Genomic DNA, 18,846 nt, shown 5'->3' with positions numbered 1-18,846 from the left:
AATCACAAGATAATAATTTTTTTCCAGCTCATCAAGTTAGATGTACCTTGATATGTATATTTTTGTTAACAGCTGGTAATTGTATTTACAATTTTTCAAAGAGTAACTCAAGTGTGCAGACAAAAACAAAACGACCCTATCTCCTTAACTCCTAATTAGGTATAATTTTGTAAGTTTGTTGGGTTTTTACATGAAGGATGCTTTCATTTGGAGGCATGCAATCATATATTACAATGTTTCAGAAACCATACATGACGTCAAATGCATTAACACGAAATAGCAGATCTAACACGAAATAGCAGATCTAATTCTCTTCTTAAATTCTGCTTCAGTTTTCATCTTAACTGGCCATTTGGTAGGGATTTTCATTAAATAAATATTTATTTTCTTAATTACTAATTTCCAACTTTACCTAAGTAGGATCTAGAAAAGTCCAGAAAAAGTCAAGATTTCTGGATGTATTATTTTGGTAGACACCCTGTTATTGAACTAAAAACTACCCAAGATGAAACCATTTTAAATTACAGTAATTGCTGAATATTTTTTTGTCATTACAGGTCATAATTAAAATGTTGAGAGAACTTTCATTACCATCAACACAACAGACTCAGGAGAGAATTATTTTTTCATAGTCTGTAAAATGTTTGGTATTGGTCCCTATAATTTCAACGAGTTTGACTGTCCACTCTAACATCAATATATAGTTTGACTAAACCTGAAATTTTGATAAAAATTGTCTCCTCTGAGAAGTACCACTTAAATCAAGTAGTAAGAGGTGCATTGATAATTACGATTGCAAGTTTTGAAATTTTGCATTTAAACATTCGTTGGCAAATATTTTTCTGAAAACTGAAAAGTGTCATTTTTTCAACTATTTCCTAACGTGTTTTATAGAAATATGTATTATTTATTGAGAATGTGTTGCATCCTACATTTTGACTTAATGTCCTACATTTTGGGACAGCATGTCCTACATTTCCGTTACAGCGATCTGGTAACCCTCGGTTTTGCACATGATATACTGTCCATACACTGATTTAGAGTTAGATTGTCAGATTTTTCCACAGGCTTTTTCTGTTAATAATTAAGAGGTGAAAAATTTTATCATCATTTTTATAACTACAGTAGTGTCCAGAAGTTAAGCATAACTAAGATATGAGAAAATGTTTTATTAATAAAGTGACAGAACTGCATAAAACATAGTGAAAATTAATCAAAACGTTATATGGTATACAATAGAGTAGAATGCATGAAATTAACAATTTTTTTTAGTGCAAAGATACACATGCAAAAAATAAGAAAATAGAAGATACTTCCTTGACGAAAAAAAAGAGGCTTGTATGGGTGAAGATACCCCTAACAGCTACACAACCTTGCAACACCATAGCATCATGCTATTTACAAGTTGGTTCAAGAGTTCTACAGGCAGCTGGTTCCATTCCCCATGAAGCGAAGTGCGGAGCTCTGGAAATGTCTTTGGTGGATGATCACGAGCTAACTTGTCTCCTTAAGACACTACAGGATTTATGTCTTGGGACCTTGGTGGTCAGTCCATGTGGTGGATTTATTCACCTTCAAGGAAGTCATCCACCAATTTGGTTCGATGCGCACATGTATTATCATCTTTTCATCCTTGAAGTTGAAGTCTGAGCCGACTGTTTCTGACTTTTCAAGTCGCACATGTTGTTGGAGTACCTCGTTTCTGTGCCTCTGGGCAGAAAGAGTACCTCCAGCAGAGACGTGCAGCTCTGTACATCCATTGCCCACGATATCTTTCCATACCAATATTCCATCTCGACCAAACTTTTCACGATATTCCTTGGATTAAATCATGATCGAGGTTCTCTCCAGATTAATGTGCGAAGGGAATCATTTTGCAAACTGATTCTGAACTGATCTGTGAATGAACACGTTCCTCCGTTCGTACAGGGTTCAATTTCAATGATGTTGACTCCACTGTAAGCGGGCCCTTCTGTGCACTGGATCAAACGGGACACACATATAGACCAGCTGTCCTGAGTCTCTGGTACACAGTTTGGCGAGAGAAACTCTAACCCCTGAGGTGGTTGCAAGCTTTGAGGACAGTTGTCTTGCAGGTATCGTCCAGTTTCATCGTGCAGTTAAAATCATATATCGGCCCTGTTGTGGCGCTGGTACTCGTTGACAACCTTATTCTGGCCTACCATGAACATCTACTGTGTCTTGGAACAGTCGTCAAAGCCTGGAAATGACTGGCATAGTCAAAGCTGCCGTGACTTACTCTGTGTTTGACCTGCTTCCAGACGTCCAGTGTTTCTTCACTGACGTCTTTGTGCCATGTTCCCATTGTACATGGAACACTTTACCAAGAGATTGTCCTCCGATCACAACGAGCGTTCGATGCAGAATGAGGCACTCTTGTTCTGATATGTTGTGTTTTGTTTAACTTTCAATCACGTGCCTATTTGACACTAGCAGTGCTGTTGTCTTTGCACATAAGGTGAGTTACACTCCTTGGTAATTATTTATGGTGATGGTGCAGGTCTCCCCCTTCTATTTTTCTACTTTTTGGACACTACCGTTTTATGGTAAAGGAGTAATGACGTCGCTTGTAGCTTCCTCATTCAACATTCTCTGGAGCTCTAGGCAGTGTCAATATGACTGGAATGATCTTCTTGTCATCATTTTCTCTTTTCCCATCAACAGCCTATTGGATGATCGTTTTCTGCTTTTATTTGACTCCAATACTTGTAAATAACTCGTTCTGATAAAAAGTATGAGGGGAACTTTGGTTGGAGCAAGACGTGAACCTTGAACATCCCTTTTCGCGAACAGATACCATCGTAATTTGCCGAAATATTTGATTTTGGTGTCATGCAAAATCCTGTCATCATGTTCGGTGTGTAAGAGACACCCAAATATCAACCTCAATTCCACGAAGTACACCTTGGACTGCATTTAGCAGACTAACATTGCTCTGATGTCTAGGGCCTCCCCGATGGTACAGTGGTATAGTAGTCGCCTTGTAATCAAGGGGTCTGTAGTTCGTTACCCGGTGGAGGCACATATAGTGGTTCAGATCCCACTTTAAATTGTAGGTCCAGTCCCAATTAGTCTTACTGTGCATAAAGTGGACTTAAAAAATAAAACACCAAGTCAATCAATCAATGTTCTGGCGTCTGGTCCCATGGGACTTGAGTTGTGTGCTGCCCATATGTGTTTGTGATTGTCCTTTCATCTATTTCATCTTATAATTCATTTTCATCATTCAAATTAGTCAAAAGTAGCAGAAACTAGAAGTAAAATAAATCAATTCACTCTTTCATTCTGTTATCTTGTTCATCGAATCCAGGAGAACCAAGATTTGAAAGATTCAAGCACATCATCTTCTGCGCCATCAAATGCATTCAACAACCACTTTTTTGCTTTCTTTGCAAGTACAAACACAAACTGGGATACCATTAATAGATAGTGTGAACGCTGCTGCCAAAGTGACCTTCACACCTTTCACAAGGAGCAGAAAAGAAACTTCTAAATCAACCCAGCCCAATAGGCTGTTGAATGGATAAAGAAGAAAATGAGGATGACAAAAATATTATTCTTGTCATATTCACAGTACCTAGAACTTCAGAGAAGATTACAGGAAGGGACACGAAGGTGGGATCCTCCACCTCCACTCACCACTCACTCTTTATTCACCATCTCACTCAGTGTCTTCTTTCTTCAAAAAACTGAGTGTGGTTTTGACGTTCATGTCCTGGTAAGAAGGGATATTACTTTAGGAGTGGGTTAGGATTCCACTTTTGTCTCCTCTTGAAATATGATTGAGAATAGAATAAGACGAGTATAAATGAAACTTGAGTCTTGGTACCTTTATGAAAACCAAGACGTATAAACTTTCATGTTGGTTCTCTATAAGTTTGTTGAGTATATATAATATAATAAGAGAAAGAATATATATAAATATATATATTATACATTTATGTAGGAATATAATAATAGGTTATACGGGTACTGGGATGATGAACTATCCAATATAATTAGGTGTTCTGTATTTGGTATCTCCTTTCTTCAGCCTGGAAGTGTCGGTGGGAATCTCTGACAATTTGGATTCATTCCATTCCAGTCGGTCTCTCTCTGAGTGTAGTTATGTAGTTTCTTCTTCTATTTATGGAAGTAGGTCCATCCTCATAGAACTTGATATTGCCATCAGGACCCTCCTCTTCTGAGTCCAAAGATTCTGAGTCAGTCCTCTCATGTCTTCTTGTAGATCTTCTTAGTTCAGCTGTGACTCTCCTCTCTGTCACTGGTTTCCCAGGATTTGGTTGGCCATTTCCGGGCACCCTTCTTGAGGTTCTGTATTCAAGCTCTTCATTGCTTGAAATTATTTCAGCCAACTTATTTACTATACAAAATATTGTTCGATCAGTCATTGTTAGATAAAATACATTCTGTTGAAGATTAGCCCTCCATTTCCTGATCCGGGTATCCTGGAATTTTGTGCAATGAATCAAGGCATGTTCAGGTGTATCTAATGTTTTGCAAGTTGGACACTGGTCGTCCGTGCCAAGGCCAAATCTCCTTAAATAAGTTCTGTAAGGACCGTGTCCTGTAATGTAGTGTATTAGTCCCTTTGTGGGTTTTATATAAGATTTGGATGATCGGACTTTGACTTCTGGTATGTATTCTTTGGTGTGTTGAGATCCCTGATGTTCTCTCCACTCTACATACCAGACACTTTGAAGGTGTTGATCAATGTCTTGCAGGGAATATATGTTGATTCCTAGAAGTTGCTCTATCTTTCAATATTCCCTTTTCCTCCACCAATACCTGGTTGCAATTCTTTGGATTTCCATTTCAAGGGGTAAAACTCCAGCTATGATTATGACTGCTAAGGTGGCTTTTGTTCTGAAAGCTCCCAAGATACGCAAAAGTACATTCCGTTGAGCTGCCCGAAGTCGTCGTCGTAGTCTTATTTGCTTGTTGATAGTGAGCATTGCCCATGTCGACGCAGAATAACTTACAGTAGGTACGAATACTGATTTGTAATAATTCATCGCACTTGCAAATGGGATTTTATATGCGGAATTTCCCATACCGTATCATCCATCCAGAGAGAGTTTAAATAAAATATAATCTTATAGATTAATACGATACTCAATATGGTATGCATGGCAGTCTTTGCCTTGGACAGAGCCTTAGTTATGCGAGTTCTTAGACTTAGCTGTGCTTCCATTGTAACTCCTAGGTATTTCATTTCCTTTACAAACCTTATTGAGTGTTGTAAAAGCCTGACAGTTGGAGAGAAGATTACAGTTGGCATGTGGTTGCGGAAAGAGGAAATGTTCATGCATATGCCGGGATCTGTCCCTGCGACGTACTGAACTGTGTCTTTGTAGTGCAGATGAAGACAAGTGTGAAAACCATGACTTACAGTACAGAGACTCAGATAAGAGTGACGAGGAATTCGAATAAAGTGACTATATTTATGACATGATTTCCCAAATGATTACAACCACTCTCAATCTTGATAACAGGTGAGCTGCTTAAATTTCAAAAGACAATGCGGAATTCACAGGCAATGCATATTACTCCTTTACTGTAATATTTATAATAATAGAAATGATAATGATAATAATAATAATAATAAAATATTTCTCACTTGTTTTTTATTAACAGAAAATGCCTGTGGAAAAATCTGATAATCAAACTCTATATCAGGATATGGACAGTATATCATGAGCAGAACTTCCAAGGTAGCCATCTTGGATTTGACGTCATGTATGGTTTCTGAAACATTGTAATACATGATTGCATGCCTCCAAATGAAAGCATCCTTCATACACATGTCTTCCCTTCGTGTAAAAACCCAACAAACTTACAAAATTATACCTAATTAGGAGTTAAGGAGATAGGGTCGTTTTGTTTTTGTTTGCAGAGGCAGCCATCTTGGATGTATGATGTCACACAGGTAAAATGCCACAATTGTAGGCATCGACAAAATATCACAGGCAGCAATTGTCCCCCTTTATATGCCAGAATGTCAAGTAAAGTGTAAAATATGCAAAGAATCCTTGCAGAAGAGGGCACGAAATAGTTTCACTACATATATCTCCATAACAGTGCGAGATATGAAGAAAACTGTAAGAGTCAATTTTATTCCCTTTTCAATTCTGAACAAAACATGTATCTATAAAAAAATTTCCTAAACCACTATTAAAGGAGTTATGATGGATTTTCTTAGAGCATGAAGAGGTAGCCATCTTGGATTTATGTCACACAGGCCTTCTGCCACAATTGCGGGCAAAACACCTGGTAGTACGTTATTGAGTACCACACTAGCAACATATTACTGGTAGTCGTATATTCCCTTCATTCAAAAACCCACGGGATTATAACTGCCCCTGGACTACTGGCCCTTCAAAGCAGTGCTGTATCATCTACACCCGGGGCTCTCAAAAATGATTTGAAAATAAAGCAACTGACCTGTACTTGATAAGATTTGGCTCCTGTTCCAAATTTCACACGTAATGCATTGCTTATCAGATCTGGATGCATTGGGTGCAATGACTTTTTGAAAAAAATGTTTTACTTATAAAGTAAAATTTAAAACTTTATTTTCATGGTAATATATAATCATGTTTCAAAAAATAAAGTGACCAAGCTCGTGCATTATTCGTAATCTTCTTGCTGCATTTCAGCATTTTTCCCCATGCCAGTCTTATGTCAATCCATTCTGTTTTCTCTGATTTATTTACAAATTTCATTTTGTTGATTCCATGGGGTGGAAACACGTGAAAACTTTTCACTTGTTCTGACCCATAAAACGATTTAAAGCAAGAAACTGAACAGTAAATGTACTTTTTCGCATATTCCCCATGCTTTGAACGACCTCAACACAGCAATGTCTCCTACATAGAGTGGTTCCTGAAAATCTCACCAGATGGCATATTGGATAATTTTAATCACAAATTACTCAATAACTACAAAATTTAAAAATGGGATGCTGATGGGATCTGGAGTTATATTAGATTTAGGGTAGGGTAGGTTAGGTAATGCATGATAACATATTTTGATAGACAAATTCCTATAATTCAAAAATAAAAATTTAACAGAAATGAAATACAATATTGTTTGAATTAATGTACATGAAGATGATGTTTACATTCTCCGTTATTAGAAATACAGAGTGATTCAAAAGTCTGGTTCCATAGGGAATTCATGTTATTAGTGCACATTGCGAAAAGTGGAAAGAGGGGAAAGTTGTTGGAAATGATAAGTTTCAATCTGAAGTGCTTGAATTTTCATTGTAGCATGGACCGTTCAGGCTGCACACTGGTACGAGCCTTATTGGTAACCAAAAATGCCACATGCTTGTCCCGGTATACTGTATGCAATCGCAATTCCGCAGAGTACTGGCTAAACTAAGAATTGACAACGATAATTACAGGCAAAGTAATCAAGTATAAAAAATGTGAACATGTGACGTGCATACCCCTCCCTGCCCCACACCACTAGAAAAGGCTAACAGGCACAATTGAGAATCAGGCTAAAATACATATTTTACACTGTGCCACTGCACATGCCACACATTCACATTTTTTTACTTTTGGTTACCAATGAAGCCCATACAAGTGTACAGCCTGAATGGTGCATGCTACTCTCTCACTGCCCACTCTCTTGAAAACCTTGAAAAAATTAGAAGAATTTAGTGGTCAGGCAGAAGATTAAAACTCTGTAATAGCAGAGACAATGGGCATTCTGAAATCTATGAAATTCATCTGAGTTGACTGTCTAGCCTAGTACTGCAACAAGGGACAGGCCATGCATGGGTACATTATATATGACTCCGAAACAAAGAAGGCTATAAGTACTCTCCTCTGCATAAGAAGGCTAATGTCAAGGTATCTTAATCAACTCTGAAGCTGAGAGAGACAACACAGCTTGCTGTCATATTTAGATCTATTCTATAGGAACAAATTATTCAGAAGTTTTCTAATTGTATTTTACATCAAAAGTTCATGAATAGCATTCTTTCAAATGTCAGAGTACATCGGTTATCTTATTTAAAGCTAAATTGCATAATTATACAGCATGGTAAATATGGCTGCCATTCATTTTTTTTAAAATGCAATATTAAAATTGTGCATAACATGTCTTTCGTGCCTTTCAGATCAAATTCAATCTCTTTTAAGACCATTTATGTTGTCTTGGGATATAATGTAAACATATTGAAAATGTGCAAGAGATTTTATTAGGATTTATCTTAATGGAGTAAGATACCTATATTCAGGTGCACCCATAACCATTCCACAGAATATAAAAAGAATCAACTGTTATTGGAATGATACATGTAGTTGTGATATTCATTTATCTATTATCGTTGTTGAAATAGCAGTTTTTGTTCATGTTGCAAATTGTGTGTTATGGCTTTATTACTTATATTTAAACAGTTTCCATTGTACTGCTTTACAAAAATATTAAAATCTTCATATTTCACATTTAAAAGATTTGAACATCAATATTATCATTATATGCTTATAAGTGATGATCTGAAAGGATCTGGCAACATTGTGGCTGTGGGGGGGGCTACAGGAAATATAATTGATCTTTTTGTAGGCTCCTTATTTAGAAAGAAATTAAGTAATTATGTAGAAAGGAGAAATCTACAGTCCTAAAAGACATTAATAACTCAAGTAGAAGCTGTTGTGTCATCAGTAAAGTGTGATGTGCTGTAATAGTTGTGAATCCCTTCTTTTACATGAACTGCATTAGTTTGGATACAAATGAAGCATCATATCGCCATCTTGGAATGAATAAAGCTAAGTATAATTCTTAATCATCAATGCACACAAATTATGTTTAATATTTAAATAAGCAAGATTGTTGACTTTGGTAACTTGTTTATAGGATGACTAGTATATTTAACACAATTAAACTTGATACAAGTGAATAATTAACTCTAAATAATTGATGGCCAACCACATCTTAATGTAAACATGAAGAATTGTTACTAGATACTTGAGATACTAGATACTTAAGTTTCGCTCAAAATTAAGCACCTCAGAATATTTTTAAGACTGAAAAATTTAAGAATTCCCTGCTAGTACAGCAATATATTGCACAAGATTAAATAGATTCAGAGATTTCAGCTCATTTTGAGTTGAATACACTCTCGGCTTTCAAACACTTAACATGTGTGCATCACAAGTGTTTTTGGGACTGCAAAGGCCCACTGCTTAACAGGTTCAATCTCAGAAATACCATTATTAATGATGCATTGTATATATGTAAGTACGGTCCTAAGATGAAACAGTTGCAACTTATGTTTTAAACATAACCAGTTTTACACACACACACACACACACAAACACATATCTAGGTCATAGTTTTTGAACAGGATCTTCGTTGCTATCAAAACCACAAACCTACTTGTCATACACTATCTGGCCATTCGTCACCGGACACCTGGAACGAGTACTTTAATCCGGTTTCAGGCATCCGTCAGTATCGTGTGGGGCCACCTTTCGCAGCAAGTACAGCCGCAGCCCTCTGAGGAAGACTGTCCACCAAATTGCGATAGATTTCGACGGGAATCCTGCTCCATTCCTCTTGCAAAGCGGCGAACAACTCTTTAGTGTTTTTTGGGCGGTGTGGCCTGGCTCTCAACCGGCCCTCCAACTCGTCCCAAAGATGCTCAATCGGGTTGAGATCAGGACCTTGGGCGGGCCAATCAAGTTTTTGTACACCCATATCCTCGAACCACGTGTTGATCACACCTGCCGTATGACATGGGGCATTGTCGTGCTGAAACAGTTAAGGATCACTACCGAATTGTGCCCACAATGTCGGTAGCGCAGAATTGTCCAGGATCGTTAGGTATGCATCTGCATTCGTGTTTCCACGCACTAACACAAGAGGACCAAGACCATACCAGGAGAAGCACGACCACACCATGATGCCACCTCCGCCAAATTTCACCGTGGGTACGAGACACTCTGGTAGCAATCTTTCTCCGGGCATACGCCACACCCACACGCGTCCATCGGACCGCCACAGCTGGTAGCGCGATTCATCACTCCATAGGACGGATTTCCATTGCTCAGGGGTCCAATTGCTGCATTCTTTGCACCACTTGACACGCCGGCTCACATTGCGGGATGTGATAAACGGCTTGTGAACAGCTGCACGACCTTGGAAACCAAGTGCATTGATTTCCCGGCGGACAGTACGATCACTTGCTACACTACTGGTAGCCGCACGAAACTCTTGTGCCACCGTCTGGAGCGAGGCCATCCGATTTGACTTCACCACACGTTTCAAGCTTTGACGGTCCCGATCTGTTAATATTTTCGGTTTAGGTGGTCTGGGTGGGCATTTGACAACCCCCTCCTGCTTCCACTTCCTGATAACATCACTCACAGTCGATCGGGGTATCGCAAATTTGTTGGCAATATCACGTGTTGAATGCCCAAACCTGTGGGCTCCGATAATCATTCCTCGTTCCACCTCGCCAAGTTCGCGTCGTCTGTCCATAGTGGCTGCTCTACCTACTGTGCGGCTATTCTCCACCTGCCACGCCTTTTATAGCTCGTGGTCACGTGCCCAGGCGCTTCCACACGCCTTTGGTGGGGTGTCCGGTGACGAATGGCCAGATAGTGTATGTTTAGTTTTCAGTTTTGCCGCAGGTGAACAGTTCAGAATAATCTGTCACCATCCTTATTCACTGAGCCTGGTGTTCTACAACACTGGAATTATGATCTTGCCATCCACATTGGAAGAGGATGTTATTGGAGGGGGAGAATACATTGAAAAATAATTCGAAGTTTTTTTAACTGCATGATATTTTGTGTTTTTTTCAAAATCTCCTTGGCTCCTCTCATATGTGCCTATAATAATTTGACAGTGTACTTTGTTCCTGTTTCTAAACAAATAGTCTAGGATTCTTACAATTTGATAAGGATGATATTTTTTTCAGGAAAATTAAAAAGGAGTTTTCGTAAGCTTTAGTACAGGTGATCTTGGTCAATATTTACATTAGGATGTAAATGATGACAAACTGTCTTCGACAATGGTGCAAATGTAACACTAATCAAATGTCAGTCCTATGTAAAAAATATCTAGCTAGTGTAATTCATACAAATTTTAAACAACCAAATTCATTATATTTAAATAAGATTTGTAAATCTGTTACAAACTTTTAAGTAACCAATACAACATAGAATATTTTAAAAATATAAATCTCTCTCACATTATGTCCATAACATTTTAACATATATTGTATATACCTACTCAAAGAGAGTATTTTATTATAATAACTTTCTGGAAATGTTTCTTGCATTTTATTCACAAGTTCATGAAATGAATGAGTAAACTAGAAGGCACTAGTGAGTGTAAAAATTGAACAAGTCATATTTCTTGCAATACGATGTTCCTCTCATCTGCCATTGTTGATAGCTGCTGTTATGGCATGATCTTCTCATCTTGAACACAAACACAAAAATTGGTACTGTGATGACAAAGTACCATTCTGCTACTTCGTTCTGTGAGTTAGTAAATGATCTTCTAGACTTTCACATGGAAAGTCAATCTTACAAACCTGGCAGCACAGATTTTCATTATGCTTATGAATCCACAAATGATTTTTCACTCGGATTAATGAAATGAAAGTAGCTGTACACATAGGACACTTATGTGGCTTTATTTGCTTTGAAGATTTTCGTCTTCCTCTTTTTGGTGCTTCAACTTTGTAGTTCGACATTTGCAAGTATTTTATCACTCCTCTGTACATCTTGTTTTTAATAGAACTCAAATCTTCTAATTCTGTATTAGCTTCAACTATTCCTGGTTCCTTATTATGAACATTTTTTCCAACACTTGAATTCTCACATAATCTGGAATAATAAGAGAAAATGTATAATTTACACTCATCAGGGCACACAAGAAGCTTCCAATAGTGGATGTCAGTGACTACATTGAAATGAATTTTGCAGTAATGGCACTAACTTCCGAAAGTCAAATGTTTATCTCAGGGAGTCAATTGAAAATAACGTTTAAAAGAACCTTGAACGAATGGAAAAAAATAAGAGCTTCTCCTTCAAAGAATAAGGATTCGCTTCAAATATAAAAAACAAATTCAATTTTAACCTTTAGTGGATTAGAGCCTCTCCTGCATGTTAGCATCTCCGGATGGGAAGTTAACACACACATGCTTTTCAAATTTGATGTGATGTACAAAAAAATGTAGCTCGAGAACTAATTGTTGTAGAGATATGAAATCTTTTCTCATCTCTTTTTTTCTCCTGGAATGACAGGACTCCTAGCAGAGATGAAATTTATACACTTTACCTCCCAATAATGAAAGTGAAAAGAAAAAAAGAAAATTGAAATTTACTCATAAAAAATTGTATTCAGCATGTCCTGTGGCCACCACAATAGACCACAGTGAATGAAAAAAAAATTATGTAGCAGTGGTACATTCTTACAACCATGCAAAGTCACATTGAAAATAGGCAGATACTTTTTGAAAAAATAATAATGTTGTCTAAGAAAGCAGCGTTGCCATCTTAGAGAAAAAATCCAGAAAATTGCATCTAGCCTCAACACTATAAATGCTGTATCTGTATGGACGAAATTTGCAAGCAAACATAAGAGACCACTCTTCCAGGACATGTAATCCCCATCACTCAATTTTTTTTAAAAACGGACATCTCCTGCTGGACCCCTAATCATCATCGCATCTTGTTTTGTTTTCATTATTACATGTAAAAGTAAAGCAAAAAGTGGTGGTTGAAGAATAATACCCATTCATGAGTTTCATAAGTTTTGGAGGGGAAAAACTGACATTTTAAAACTGCATTTAGAAAGAGTAGAAACAATAAATATATTGTTTTGTCATTCTAGTATGTCATTTCTCCATATGCAAATAAATAAACAAAAAAGAGAGGTTAATTATCATCTGTAGTTTTCAAGCAATGATGTGGTAATTGCTGCCACATGGTGGTGGTTTCATTTGAAACCAGCCGCCTGCTAAAGGATAAAAATTACTTTATTTCAAAATCTACTTTTAATTTACTTAGATATTACACATAAAAAAGAAGTCACACTTCTTTCAAATCGAAAGCCTTCAACTTGGTGTAATATTGGGTCACGTATACTTAAGAATATCAATACTAAGAATGTACTAACAATTAAACATGCATTTAACCATTTTCTCTACCTACTCTTTATATATTTGATCCTGTGTAATCCTATCTGAATCTGTAAATCCATCTTCCAAATTTTTATAACTGTGTGGCAGATTTTCATGCTCTTCTTTCATGAATACGACATTTTTACTGTTCATGAATGTAAGGGAAACTGGAGTAGTAGTCTTTTCACATATTTCCCCTGCATAAGTAAATATTTTCACCTCTTCCATGTGTTCCCCAGTTAAAGCTTCACTGCTGATGTGGTCACCAATTTCAAGTGGATCCACTTCACTTACATCTTCTAATTTCACATGATGGTGGTGCATCTTAATTGGTTCACTATACGTGTCAGCATATTCTGACTGAAATTCTGGTTCTTCTTTTATGGTAACATATTCAAAAGATTCACTACGACGACCTGTTCTAGTTGAACCAGAACCAATTACTTCACCTGGGTGATTCATGATGAACCACAACTGCTAGTTAAGATACACTTGGAAGTGCCTGTAATATGAAAAAGAAGGCTTCTTAGCATTATTTTTTAGACTGTAGAAGTAAAGAAATAATTGTAAGAACAACTTTCTACAGCATTAGCTATCGAACTCCACTGCTGCTTTTATTTTTTGATTCACCATGTAATTACTTCTTAAAAGTAGAAATGGTTCCCACCCGTTTACAGTGGTCCCAATAGCATTGAAAGCCAGTGACAACTAATAATAATTGGAACACCATTTATGATGTTTTACAGTGTTGCATTAGATAAGTAACAATTTCATCAACCAGATATTTGCACAATTATGTATCGATGACCAACATTGGGGTTAAAGGAACTTTGCATTTCTTGAGGGGAAAAAAGAATGCAGTTTAATAAGCTGAATAGATGGTAAAATATTGAACTTTGTGGGGGGGGGGGGGAAGGGCATAACCGTTCTCTTACCACTATATCCCTTCACCTGGATGTCTGTGAGGGAAGGGGAACTCCACATCGAAAATGGTAATGTTCTCTCATGTTTTACACTTGAGTTGTTCTCTCGCACATTTCTCATTATTAACTCTTCTTCATTAGATCTTTCGGGGCGATGGTGCAGTGGTAAAGTCGTCGCCTTGTAATCAAGGGGTCCCAGGTTCGATACCTGGTGGATACACATAGTGGTACGGATCCCACTTTTAACTGTAGGTCTAGAGGTCTAGTCCTGCCTTACTGTGCATAAAGTGGACTTAAAACACCAAATCAATCAATCAATCAAATCATCAGATTTTTCCTCAATTTTTTTTTTTATATAATGCATACACAGTATAAATGAGTACAGTGAATATTTAAACACAGGATTATTAATATCATATCATTGCGGCATACAACATCTCAAACTTACTCAGACTCGCAATGTTAGAGAGAATGCCCACAAAATGAAGGGTCATTGTGTATATTGAGACAAATTTAACACCCGTGCAGTGGCAATGAAAAAACAGATGGAAGAAAAATGAAAGGATCAATCTGTGTGTGTTGAGACATGTTATTTCCCAGCATTTCTTCAACAAACTATAACTCCAGTTGTAGGCGATGGAAATTTATGAGACTTGGACAGTCAGGTTCAAAATGTCTCTTTGAAAACTTCTTGCATGCAAGAAAAATACAGGACACAGCATTAAACATGCATGCCACAGTTTCCTAACTGTACAACGTTGCACTCCTGCCATTGGATGGTAGCCAAGGACATGCTCTGCATGGCCCTGCCCGATATTGCTTCTAAAATCGTATGCCGTAAAGTCTCCTTAGCAGATATAAAAAAAATCTTACTTTTCTGATGTTCGTACCGGTTTTGTAAGTCACATCACAGATATACTTCTTGCCTAAAACCATTGTATTCAATTTGCTCATGTTGTTTCACTTAAAGTACCATCATGGATACTTTTGGGTTGCAATAACTCCACTTGCTGGCTTTCAATACAATCACTTAAATTCAGAACTATCCATGACTGTACAAGGCTTGTAGTCGTAGCTGAATACAGAGATTAGTGTAATAGCCCAGTCTAGTTCGCTGCACTTTTTGACAACAAGTGTAGTGCAGGTACATCTCTTGTCAGGCTGGTGCATGGAAAATGTGTTTTTTCAAGTAGATGCTGTATGCAAGAAAAGCGGTACTCAAGTTCAGAATTTTGTAACGTGCCCGGCATGGAGTTAAGGTTAAAATTTCGTTTTAGTTATTAAGGCTATATACTCATTATATAATAACACAAACTGAACCTTTTGGTATTTCTCTACAACTGTTTTATAAGTAGGTTAAGTGAATATGCTTAAAGGTGTTTGTTTCTAGTTATTATAGGTTCTTAACCTTATGGCCAGAATATATAATATGTATATTCAGGAAGGTTTCCATGCACTTGCAATAAGTTTTTCGGGATATAATGAACCTTGTTGGCTTGCAATCCATATTGAGTTTGTATGTAAGGTCAATGTTGGTTGTACATGTTATAGTAATATGACACTTGTTGAATAGTATCATATGGTCGAGCGGAACGCATGAAGTTTGTTGTGGCACCGCAATGGTGCTGATCTAAGCATATATAAGCAAGCTCGAGCTGTGAATGTTAGTTGGCGAGTTGACAAACAAAAAAAATTTTAAAAATGCAATATCAAAATGTTTTTTGAGAAATTAGGTGAATATTACAGTTACGTGGTATTCGAACATACATTTCAGCTGACATTTAGATGTTAATATTAATTAATTCATAATTTATTGATTGTTCTTTAAAAAATTGGTAACAGTTTTGCATGGGCACAACGTATTTCTTCATTTTTACAGAATAAACTACTTACGAAAATGAGTTTCTGTAGCATGTTGACAGTTCGTGGAGGTCTTTTCTTTTGTCGTGGAATCTATGTGATCGGGAATTCATGTGTTTTTCAAGAAAAATATCTCTCCGATGCACAATAGACATTGCTTTTATTTGCTTCCACTACATGTACCAGATGTTGCGTACGTTTGATGATGTAACTCCCTGTCAGTTGTTTTGGAACAAGATTTTTAACTATGGTAAATATGCGATATCACCCGAACAGATTTCTTCAAATTTACAGGAGAAACTACTTACTGAAATCAGTTTTTGTAGCATTGTCGAAGTTCTTCGAGGTGTTTTCTTTCGCGGAAACTGAAAACTTCACCATAGAATGCTGCAGAACAAGAAATAATCACTTTTATGTAAGGAACTTACATTTTCTATAAAGCGACAACATTATGCCGTTGTTTCCATTATCTACCTGCAGATGGTGCGAGCGTCGAAAGTCACGCGGTCTTGCCAGTGTTTCCAAACGTGCCTTTTTTTACGAGATTTTTTTCTTTTTTTAACTATGCTTACCTAACCTAACCCAACCTAACCTTTCCAGAAATGGTACGTGGTGCTATTGTGAATGGTTTTTGGGACTATCCGTCAATGGTTTTTGGGCTATCGTGAAAGGTTTGTGATGACATAATGAACACGAAAGTAGGTATTTTTCGGTGAAGAAGGTTGAAACACTGCATACCCACTCAAAATCGACAAAACACAAGCACGACGCGAGATGATCCATGACGAGCGCACGCCATATTGTCTGTTACCCAAGCAGAACAAGGAATACAAATAATGACTCATAATATGAAAAGTTGACACTATTTTATGGAAAAGGGCATGACTTACCTTAAAGAATCTTTCGCAATGAAGAATAGGTATCGATGCGGTGTCCGGAGAATATCAGATTTTTACCCATCATTCTCCCGAGATTCAATTTGTCATTACAGCAGACCCTCTAAGGTGAAATGCACGATTGGGAGAATTTTAGTCATGTTATTTTTATTAGTTATGTAATTGGTAATTTCTTTTGTTGTTGATGGAAAAATAAAATTCGCCATTTGTCGAAGCTCTAGACAAAATGTGAAAAAAAATAATGGAGCGGTTGTTATAAAATGTACTGTGTCTATTCTGATTCACTTAATATATGCGTTATGATTTAAGATGATTAAATATTGAATAATTCCCTGGTGGTACGAGTCGAGATTTACAGCGTCTAACTTTGTTGCAGTTAAGATGTAAACATGTTCATTCTTGAATTAATATTGAGATAATATTTGAGTTACATTGTTTTCTATGGCAGTTTTGATTAAATTTATTCGATTGTGTACATTAAATTACAGGTTGCGGAATATTGAAAAATTGTCACTGCTCGCTTTAGCATATATTTAAAACAGGTAATGAATAGGTGATCGTGCCTAAAGGTAAAACGTTACTCGCAGAGTTGATCGTGCCTAAAGATAAAATGTTACTCACAGAGTTTACAATAGTAATACAAGTTTAAAGCATATGAGGTAAAGTGCATACCTTTTTCTACGAATTGAAAAAAAGTCAGCTCTCAGAATGTGCAACATAAACGTTGAAACTGTTGAAATGTGTAATCTCTACACATAGTTCATGCTTGATATGAATTTGTTACCAAAACTCCAGAGTTACATAAACCAAATCGCATGGAACGCTGCATAAAACGGAGGTGCAAAGCACCAGAAATTTATAAACTTCAAAGACAGTCGAGTCGCGTCCAGCAATGTAACATTGTTGCCAACCGAGATGGAAATTCTTCCGCAGAAAGCAATTTTTTCTGTAACTTGTACCAACACTGGACTCAACAAGTACTCCCTCAGTTTGTTTCCTTTTACAGCATATTTGCAGAAGCTACAATTCAATCTACACGTGTATCAATATACGCTGTATAAAACACACCTTATTACTAACTTCGTAGACGGTGTACCCCCCCCCCCTTTACATACATACACACACACACACACACACACAAACACGAGTCATGGTTGTAGGTAAAATACAGCCTATAGCTACACAAATCGGGCAACTAATCTAATCCGTCATTACAATCTTGTGCATATTTCATTTTGGTACCTGCATGACAGGACTGTAAAGGTAAAAGGAAGATTTTCATTTCCACCTGTATGAAGATCGGGGAGTTGATGGACCTAAGAACACAAATAGTCCAGGCAAATTAGAAAAAAGAATGGAAAAAATTCAAACAGAGATAAAAATTGGTAGATATCACCAGTATGGTATTTCAAACAACATACTAAAAGTCCCCGACAATCCGAGTTGTGCTCTGTCCGCCATATTGGAAAATGGCGGATGAACGGTGACGTTTGATCTTAATTGCTTTATTAACTAAAAATGGTGAAGGCTGAGCCGAAAATGTGTTCAGACATAAATTAAAGACAATAAAATTTCCAATAACTGTAAGAAGATAAATTTTTGTGATTTAACCTACCATTTCACTGTTAATAATATATGTAATTTCTTTAAGGGTGCTGCCCGTTGTGGAACTTGGATGTAATGGATCTGATCATCAGAAAACAAACTGAATAACCTTTTTGGCAAGGCAACAATGGATATAACCCAATATTGTATTATTTGTGAACAAACGTTGTGTGAAGGTGACACTGTGGTTGTGATAAAAGGCTTAAATGCTATAAAGAGCAGCAGTTTACTTCAAAAGGATGGAATATTTGAGAAATTGGAAAATGAGACGAATGTGAGATTACATATTAAGTGCCGTAAAGACTATACTCGTGAGAGTAGTATTACTGCTGCAAGTAATTGTTCACCACAAAATTCAATACTCCTTCGATCAGCAGTACATATATTTCAC

At 37.0% G+C, this 18,846-nt stretch overlaps 1 protein-coding gene across 3 annotated transcripts; it reads right to left on the bottom strand.

The window, feature by feature from the left end:
• Positions 1-11,122: 11,122 nt before the first annotated feature.
• Positions 11,123-17,791, bottom strand: LOC146001227 (uncharacterized). Of its 3 annotated transcripts, none has more exons than XM_083138529.1 (3): positions 17,523-17,791; positions 13,203-13,673; positions 11,123-11,873 (listed from the first exon to the last, which is right to left on the bottom strand). In XM_083138529.1, the coding sequence occupies exons 2-3, from the start codon at positions 13,631-13,633 to the stop codon at positions 11,513-11,515; spliced, it is 792 nt and encodes a 263-aa protein (XP_082994655.1). In that variant the 5' UTR covers positions 13,634-13,673; positions 17,523-17,791; the 3' UTR covers positions 11,123-11,512. The 3 variants fall into 3 exon arrangements, with proteins under 3 accessions (XP_082994655.1, XP_082994657.1, XP_082994656.1); XM_083138531.1 differs by lacking the exon at positions 17,523-17,791 and adding an exon at positions 16,845-16,890; XM_083138530.1 differs by lacking the exon at positions 17,523-17,791 and adding an exon at positions 16,263-16,330.
• Positions 17,792-18,846: the final 1,055 nt, after the last annotated feature.

Source organism: Lepisma saccharinum, chromosome 17, assembly GCF_977018435.1.
Source record: "Lepisma saccharinum chromosome 17, izLepSacc3.1, whole genome shotgun sequence".
NCBI lineage: Eukaryota > Metazoa > Arthropoda > Insecta > Zygentoma > Lepismatidae > Lepisma > Lepisma saccharinum.
The sequence above is the reverse complement of the archived record's forward strand: the minus strand, read 5'-3'. Positions and strand labels throughout refer to the sequence as shown.

Coding starts and splice junctions, on each gene's coding strand:
- LOC146001227 (XM_083138529.1), bottom strand. CDS start 13,633: ATGAATCACCCAGGTGAAGTAATTGGTTCTGGTTCAACTAGAACAGGT. Junction 11,874..13,202: donor CAGGATCAAATATATAAAGA/GTAGGTAGAGAA, acceptor TTATTATTCCAG/ATTATGTGAGAATTCAAGTG.